The 9,496-nt window shown below is 33.1% G+C and overlaps 1 protein-coding gene across 3 annotated transcripts in view; it reads left to right on the forward strand.

Annotated features, from left to right (window-relative positions):
- LOC144967305 (RNA 3'-terminal phosphate cyclase-like) overlaps window positions 1–9,026 on the forward strand; it is a 21,407-nt gene extending 12,381 nt beyond the window's left edge. For all 3 annotated transcript variants that reach the window (XM_078904388.1, XM_078904373.1, XM_078904383.1), the window contains exons 5-12: window positions 904–1,027; window positions 2,319–2,377; window positions 3,326–3,473; window positions 4,051–4,175; window positions 4,770–4,828; window positions 5,516–5,610; window positions 6,956–7,060; window positions 7,552–9,026. In XM_078904388.1, the coding sequence (XP_078760514.1) occupies window positions 904–1,027; window positions 2,319–2,377; window positions 3,326–3,473; window positions 4,051–4,175; window positions 4,770–4,828; window positions 5,516–5,610; window positions 6,956–7,060; window positions 7,552–7,647 (811 nt within the window). In that variant the 3' untranslated portion in view covers window positions 7,648–9,026. The remainder of the gene's footprint in view (window positions 1–903; window positions 1,028–2,318; window positions 2,378–3,325; window positions 3,474–4,050; window positions 4,176–4,769; window positions 4,829–5,515; window positions 5,611–6,955; window positions 7,061–7,551) is intronic.
- The last annotated feature ends 470 nt before the right edge of the window (window positions 9,027–9,496 follow it).

A 9,496-nucleotide genomic window follows, 5' to 3' on the forward strand; every position in this document is an offset into this window, starting at 1 on the left:
ATAAAGTTCATTCCGACATAATACCTGATTGACGTATGGTCACAATTTAAACATTAAACAGTCCAGTCAGGCATGATGAATTGCATTTTCTATTAAAAGAGTATTAAGATATATATTGCAAGTTTAATACGAGTAACATGACAATGGAATGGCTTGAAAATTTCATTTGATAATTCTATATTTGATTGTTTCATTATATGGCCAAGCACAAATAGATATCATATTGGAGGGGGTAGGTTTGCAAACTTGATAAATGGCTTCTTGTTATAGACCTAGGCCTCAATTTTTACTGGATCTTCTATTATTGATTTTCTTCTCTTCCTTTCTTAATGACTCTGCAATTGTTTTCGAAGTAGATTTTTTATATTTTTCTCAGGTCATTGATGAGCTGTTCTCTCTGGAGGATCACATTTAGATGTTTGTCTCTTTGAAAAGTGATTTATTTATTGCCATTTGTTGATTTATTTATTCCAGACATTTGAGTATATTGTTTGAAAGAAGAATGTGCTTATGGCTTGGTCATTCCTGAGTACGTTTGTACTTGTTTGCCCCTAGGGGCAACATGGCACAGTCTTTGCTTTGTATCCAGATAGTACTAAGCTTGATTCGAGCTCTGTGCTTTGAAAATGTCATCTAACCCAGCTGTAGCGTTGCACTGCAGTTATCTCTTGGGTTATTCCAGTCTGCTTTTGGAAAAGATCTTAAAGAATAATTTCCTTTAGGGGCTGAAAAAATATTGAGCTTTTATATAGCGCAATATCCACTAAACGTGCTCAAGGTGCTTTATAAAGGGAATTATATTTTATTTTAAAATTAGATTAGAGCTTTCACCAGCTACTGATTGATATAATATATATATAGATGTACATTAGTTATTTGAAATATTGGAAATATTTTCCTCAGGAGCATTTGTCTGCTCATGCAAGCTGCTCTGCCCTGCATTCTGTACAGTTATCACCAAACATCTTTACAGTTGAAGGGTGGTACTAACTGTGATATGGCGCCTCAGATTGACTACACAACTCTAGTAAGCCACTAGATTATTTTGCATATATATGAGAATAACATTTTCTTTTGAAAAGAAAAGGAAACAAAAATGCAAACTTTAAAAGAATAACAAAATAACAACCCCACACCCACCCACACAAGACAAAACAAAAACTCACAGAATGAATTCACTATGAAATTGCATTTCATTTCGACTGTGAATATTTTGATGTGCAATTCAACAGGTGTATATTGAAATTGCATGCACCTCATCGTTTCTATCTTTATATAATAATAAAATCCAAATTTTAACATTTGCTATCAATTAATAATTAAGTAAAAATCTTGTATATTGATGTATATATGATTTAATCCCTCATATCAACCTCAGTTTTATAATGCAGCAACAACAGAAATTGTTCAATCATTTAGCGATGTTGTTCACAAAGATTGCCATTAAAGTGTTGTTTAAAGGAATGTTTTCCCAAAGTTTGTGCATCAGCTTCTCATAGCTGATCAAAACCAGAAATGGATAAACATGTGCATAAAACTTTTCAATGTCAGTGAGAATGACAACTCGTTTCTAGTTACAACCACAAGTGATAAATCATAGATTTACTGTCATGACCAGAAGACAAAAATGCAGTTATTACAATGTAATGTTTGCACGTCCAAAGAAGGCCCATTCAGGTAAAGAGCACAATGATATCCATGCTTATTGTTTTCCTTGACTGAAGAGGAATCGTCCATCAAAAATTTGGAATTCTTGACCAATCTGTAAACCAACGCTTTAACATCGATGTTTTGTGATTTGGACGGTGTTTTTTGCACCACATCATTGCCCCTGCTCTTTAAACATTAGCAGTTCAGCAATTTCTGATCTCAAAAACATGCAAACCATTGATCTCTTATGTGGCTTTTTCCAAGCATTGATGATGTTTAGAGAGAATTGCAAAGGATGCTTGACATGGTGACAACTAGAAACCTTCAGGAGTATTCCATTCTCTTCGGGATTATTGGAATCAGTGTGTCAATTTTCCAGGACTCTTTCAAAGGCTTCAAAGAATAGTTTATTCAGTGAGCCATTTTCATGTTATGAGGCCAGTTCGGATAATTATTAAACTAAACACACCTCGTATTCAAGGTGTCTCATTGTGAGCTATCTTGTTTCTAACTTAAGAATGTTCAAAATGGAATTAAAAGCATACATGTGATTTTGGTAGAAAATCGAAAAGAAGTTCAAAAGAGCCATTGACCTCTTTGTCTGCTTAATGTTAAAATACATTTGCTGCTTCTATGAATGTTTGACATTTGTTTTTTTTCTTCAACAGGTTTTCAAACCAATAGCGGAGAAGTTTGGCATGAAATTTGATATTGACATTAAGAGAAGGTAAAGTTGATAAATTTGAATTTCAATATTGCCCTTTATTTGGTTAAATAGATCTCATGTCATATTTTATTACAGTCGTCATTAGTTGTAATACATTCTACATCAATATATACCTTATTATCTTGTTGACCTAGGACAATGCTCTGCTAGCAGTGCAACCCCCAATGTTGGTTTTAGACATAGAACTTATTTTACTTTACTGATTATAAGGGTAGCTCAGTCTCTTTCTTGCAAACAGACTTGATTCAACTCCATAAAGGGTTAATTTTTTCTCTCTCTTCTGTCTAAACAGTTCTAATTTGTTAGGTGCATCTAAATAAGATCTTATGGGAAGAAATTAGATGTATATAAAGATAGAGTATGATGTAGCGAGTAATTTTGTTATTGTGTCATTTATGCTAAAAAGATCATGTATATATAATAAAGATGCTTAGATAATTAAAGTCTCTGGGTTTGAGATATGACACTTAATTTTTTTTTAATTCATCCAGACGGGCGGCAACGATGCACGTAATCATGATTAATGATTATAATTCAACTACTCTTTGCTGGCTTTTTGTTTTGTTTTTAACCCATTTGGTTAATCAGACTATTTGCCTTCTAGTATAACGAAGTCTTTAAAAAAAAATTTCTTCCCTCATATAAGCTGACAAGGCAGTATAGAGAGAAAAGAGACATTTTCAATTTATGATGGTACAAATCATTTTGATTATAGGGTAGAGAGGCTTTCCATAATTGTACTATTATCAGTGCAGCCAATTTCATCTTCTCACAATTTGCCAGGTTTTTTTCACTCTGAAAAATTAAAAGAATAATCCATTGAGAATTTAAGAAACGTTGTTGTCATAAATTAAAATTTTATATATATATACTTGACCTCTGGGTTAGATTGGTCTCAGGGTGAAAAAATCACAATTTTGCTGATTTTACTTATCCTTCAATTCTTAGAGGATATTTTCCAAAAGGTGGTGGTGAAGTCATTGTCACAGCCCATCCTGTCTTGTGTCTTACTGGAGTCAAAGATTCTCTACTGAAGCGAGGGGATTTGACCAAGATATACAGCCGTTCTTTTGTAGCCGGATCTCTTCCTAACCATGTAAGTCTAGACAAGATTGGATTTAAGTTTTAAAATGATCTTCTCGTAAATTTTTGCAAACAATTTTATTAACATAAGTGGCCTTTTCTTTCAATTTTTAAATTTTGAAATGCCACTAAGGGGCAAGGTATCCGAGTGATTAAGGCATTGCACTTTGACACTGAAAATCCCAGGTTAAAGCCCCGCTTCAGGCATGATTTCTTTATCTTGTAAATCATTAGATACATTGTTTTTGTCAGGTTTTAAATATGTGCCTTAAATACCATTTGAATTTATTTCTTTGGATGGAGATCATGTCACAGTGGCAGCCTGGAACTTAAACATGTTTTTAGGCTAGCTACAAGGATATTTTGCGCTTGGAGCTACCCATGATCTTTGTTGAACATTTTCTGTCTTACTTTATTTTGTAAATTGCTCATTAGCTTAACCTAAATCTCTTGACTACCTATTCTCTTCCTTTTATTGATGCTGACATGACCTAATAGTGGAAGCTGTGAAACTGCTAACAACAAACGAAAACAACAAATTTTCTTATTTTTCAAAATGTCTAACAATGTGCTTTTATTCTCTATTCCAGCTTTCAAATAAAGTGTCTCAAAGTATTTCTAGTGTATTAAAGAAAGCGGTTCCTAATGTTGAGTTGTGTCAGGATAGTGTCAAAGAGCCAGACAATGCAGCCTTTGGGTCAGGTCTAGGGACTATGTAAGTGAAATATTAGCATACCTTTGAAAAATAATGGGGCTTCAGATGATGATAATGATGATGGTTTCAAGGATTAAATAGAGTCGATTTGTCCAATGTAAAAAATTATTCTCAATTCTAAAACTTTTTTTATGTTTGACTCTCTCGTTACAACTATGGAAACTATGGCTTTAAAAAATTTACTGAATTTGCTAAAGTTGAGTAACAATTTCACATATTTATTTCATCATATAGCTCGCTGTTCTTATCTTCCCTATCTCTTTCCTAATTCATTCATTTTTTCGTATATATTTTTATTCATCCAACATATGACAGAGCCCACACTAATATTACATAAATAAATGGCTACTTACTGTCATCTTCTGTATACTAAAGCCTGTCTTCAAAGTAGAATAAGATAAATTCATATTATATTATTTTATATTATATTATATTATATGAGTTAATATTCCATTAAGCTGGTCACCGCATTACACTAGAACCCAAGAGGGAGTGAAAGATGATTTCCGGTAAATCAATTTTGTTTTTCCATTTTCCATTTTATAAAATAATGTCTTTTATAAGAATCAAATGAAAGTGAAATTGATTTTGCAGGATTGTAGCAGAAACGAGTACAGGCTGCCTTTTTGGAGGATCAGCTCTGGGAAAACCAAGTGAGATAATGTTTATAAATTGCATTATGTTGTTTTCTTTAACTTCTATTGATTTAAATCAGATCTTGAAGTAGACACTCGAAACAGCCAAACAGATGTCTGACCACGAAAGAAGAAAAAAAAGATAATAAGATGAAGAATAAACCTGGAAATTTTAAGAATTTACCATAAACACATTGAATACTACCTCTAAATTTTACTACACAGAAATCATATTTGTCAATAAATTGTCATTCTGTGTCCATTTTCTCACAATTTAATTCCCTTATGTGCTGTGATACTGATAGATAGAAATTGATGGAAATTATTATCTTACATACTAGAGAGTATTCATGAAAAGAATGAATTTTTTTTTTTTGGGGGGGGGGGGGGGGGGAAGGTTGTTCCATATAATAAATGGAGTTTAAATGAAGTTTAATCTGCTGAGGAAAAATGAGAGAAACATTTAAAAATAATTTCAACAATAACTTGGGATTTTACTAAATATATCCTACTCTACTGAGCTGCTTTCCGTTGAATTGCTTTCTTGAAATTTCACCAACTTCTCAATGTTTTCTTTGTTTAAAAACAGAATTTTTAAAATACCTTGGTGACAAATGTACCTGTGTAAATCTTTTTTTAGCATCAGAGAGAAGGAACCTAAGTACATGACTTCTGTGATAAAATATATTCCTGTTACCTTTTCAGGAGCAAGAGCAGAGGACTCAGGCATTGCAGCTTCCGAGGAGTTGTTGAGGGGAATTTCAAGCAATGGTTGTGTTGATGATTACCTACAAGATCAGGTAAGTAACTCTTGAACGTTTTACCAATGTGGTTCAACTGTGCCCTAACCTTATGTTAGATCTTAACGTTTTCCCAAAAGGGCAGTAATATGATACAACTAGGAATTAAGCAGCCTGCGAGGCGAAGTTGTATTGGAAGGAATTTTTTTTTTTTTAAGAGGAGATATTCGCAGTTAATTTTTCTGTTTGGGCAGGCACTCATTGCCTTACTGAGAAAAGAGAGCAGACAATTAAACCAACAATTACTACTGCATATTAATTTCAAATCAATGATTATTTAGGTCTATTCATTTCTGACTGTCATATAAGAATTACTGATCAACAGTGCCTCAATATATGTATACAAAGACTATCGATCATCCTGCAAAACAGGAAAAGCAAATATAAACACAAACAAAATTTGATGAGGCATATGGAATCTAAGTGAAGTTTTTCACCAAACAAATTGTGTGTCTTCATTAGCGTTAGAGTCACATTAGAGGGGCAGTGTGGCTCACCAGTACGGTCTTTGCTTCGTACCCGAAAGGGACTGAGTTCGATCACCCGCCCCTGCGCTCTGTGGCCTTGAGCAAGTCACCTCGCTCAAGCTCAATTTGTGGCGCTGCACTGTGGCTGACGCCTGGGTTATTCCAGTCTTCCCTTGGAATAGGCCCTAGAGACAAATTTTCCGTGTGGGATGAATAAACGGGATTTTATTTTTATATTTAAATAATTTTTTTTACTTATGTGTTCAAAACTTTCTTCTGTTCAACGAATTTTCCATCTCAAAGCTTGTTTTTAAAATAATTATTGGGGTTGTTATTCCTTTTAATCTCAATTGTAGTTTGTTTGATTAACTCCCTTGTGTTGCTCTTAGTACAATCACAACAGCACATTCACAGAGACAGAGTTCTAGTGAGTCGATTAAATTGGGGGAAAAGTATAAAAAATTATTTTAAAATTCCAGACTATAAAAAAGTCAAAAGATTGGAAACAAAATGGGTGTGAACTGGGAAGGTATTGGGATATTATCATGGGAGTATTAATATGTGACCAGCAGGAGAAAGGGCTGACTAAATGATGATCTGATGTGTAACCATAATTTAGTCCATCCATTAACAGGGTACTTTAGCTTTTGTGACTTAGAATTTTCCTGATTTTGTCCTATAACTTACATTTGTTTGTTTTCAAAGTAAGATCGATAAAAGATCACAAGAGCTCTCATTCTTGTCTGTTGTTCCAAATACAGACCTTGAAAAACTGATTTATTCGGGGGAAGGAAACTTATGGAAAATAATTGCTACTAGACCAGAATAAAATTGAAAATAGTCTTACTCATGGCATACTTGGTTTATTTTCTCATCAGCTTATAGTTTTAATGACATTAGCCAAGGGACAGACTCAGATGAGATGTGGACCCCTGACATTACACACACAAACAGCAATTCACATGGCACGCCTTATGACCGAGGTAAATACTCTATCATAGATTGATTGAAATACCTCAATTTGACAAGCAAAAATAGATTATGATGAATCTTTTATTAACATGCAAAAGAAAAAGACGCTATTAACACTTAACATTCATAAAGATTTCATTAAAAAATTTAAAAATAAAGTATTAATTATAACTTAGTGTGTTTGAGGCAATATTCATCTGTGGAGTTCACAAGGTCAAAGTGAAAATTAAGTTTTTTAAAAGATTTTTTTAAAGAGCTTATTTAAGATTACAGATAATTGTATAATATGATAAAACCATAAACATTCAAATGTGTCACTTCTGAATGTTTTTTTTTTCTAAGGAAATTAATTCAAAACTCACCTCATTTGATGAAAGAAAAAATGACTCTCTTCTGCCATTCTTTCCTTCAAAAAAAGCTCAAAAGTTTGATTACTATTTCCTGCTTTTGTTGATCATTTAGTCATTTTAATTTAAAAAGTTTTCTTTTATTGTCTTTCAAGGCACATTTTGAAGCTGAACAGGGAGACGATGGGACGTGGATTGTGAAATGTGAAGGAATTGGGCATCAAAATCCATTCTTGGTCGAAAAAAGCTGATACGTGCTGAACTTATTTTGTATTGTAAATTGTTATACATGTTATAAAATTCATTATAGAAATTATGATTCAAAACCTTTAGATGGTAGCTTTTTACTTGAGCAAGTACTTAATTCTTGTTGCTCTGATGCCAAATCGCAAGCACTCTAGTATTTTCAAACTTCCAAATAATGATCTATAGGAATTTTTCATCTTGGAACTTGTTGGTTTTATTAAGCTCAACTGCTGGTCGATTATTTCAGTCTTTCCTTGAAATAAACCTAAATATAAATTACTCCAGGAGGTCAAATAAAGACAATTAAAGAAAAAAATATTGTTGGTCAATCTATTAAAAAAAAGAAATGATGAATGTAAGCAATAGCCTGAGTCTGGTATTAGATTAGAGTGGACAGACATGAAATGTGAATATAAAGTCAAATTCAACATGAATGGGAATCAACCACTTTCTTTTTTAATCTCCATTCACACTCCATTCGTTTTGATAAAAAGCATCTTTATATTATTGTGATCATATCATTATATTACAATATTTTGGTAGTATTAAGAACAAGTGAGCTATCCTCAGATTTGAGAGAAGTTTTCCAAGGCGAGTTTTGTTTCATGCACAATGCTAGTGTTTATGCTAACCCTTTCCATCTCAAAACGAATGAGTATTGTGTAATATTGTTTTTAAATAATGGCGTCTTAACAACTTTTGGAAATCCTTTATATAATGTAGGATAGCCCAACTGTTTTCCAACTATTAAATGACATAGTTTGGAGGTCAAGATGGGGGTGTGGGGAGGAGAAAAATTATTTTGTTCTTCAGATATACAATTTATTGTGTTGGTTTCATTTGAAATCTGTGAATTTCTGTATAACTCTAGGTAAGCATGTAAGCGTAGATCACTGTGTATGTAAACTATTTGCGATACAGATTGAAATGCGACTGACTGTTGCAACTTTTTATAAAACATAGATTACTACAGATTGTGATATTGCAATATTTTTTTCATGTGTTATTCTGTGTGAGACTTTGGGTGGCCTTAAGCCTAGCACAGGAGTAGATAGCTGCTCAAATATATTTATTTTTTCTTATGTGTCCATAAGTGTCATTTGCTTAACTCTTAATTCATATTATTTTGTATTGTGCATCGGTTATTCTCTTCTTTGGTGCTGACATTCCCGAAGTGTCGCAAGCACCGTTTATTGTATAAATCTAAAGGCATTTTAATGGAACTTTTCTGGAGGGTATATGCTGAAATGGGTAAAGTATGCAGATGATAGAATGTTCATTTACTATACCATTTATGAAATAAAATGATTATGTAACGAAAGGTTGTGCATAGGTGCAATATTTTTCCAATTAAAACTTGCTTTTTTGTAATCACATTATACAACCATTATGTTGTGTTTGTTGCTGTCATCTTTGTCTAGTAAGGTGTTTGTGAGAGCTACTTGTGGATTATTTCCCTTCTGTTTTTCACATCCCTCTCATCCCATTCATGTATTTCCTTTCAACATCGCTTTCTGTTCTTGACCATGATTGAAACTAATTGTTTTTACCCAAGCCCTTGACGGTTTCCTTTTCTGAGTGAGCCACCTTTTTTTTCAGAACTAGTCAATTCACTTAGCATTATTTTTTAGAGCACTTATGACCGTTGAGTATTGAAGGGATTGACAAATTGTATCCTTTAGCAAAGAACACATATAATCCATTAAAGCAAATCATGACCAACCACAACATTGAGATTGCAACAAAACTCCGGGTAATGAAATCATACGTGTGGTCTGTGCTTCTTTATGGCAGCGAGTGTTGGAAGATTAATAAAGGATGTGAACATAGAATAACTGCAGCCGAAATTTTATA

Source organism: Berghia stephanieae, chromosome 1 (assembly GCF_034508935.2).
Source record: "Berghia stephanieae isolate SIO BIC M18660-M18661 chromosome 1, UCSD_Bste_1.3, whole genome shotgun sequence".
Taxonomy (NCBI): domain Eukaryota; kingdom Metazoa; phylum Mollusca; class Gastropoda; order Nudibranchia; family Aeolidiidae; genus Berghia; species Berghia stephanieae.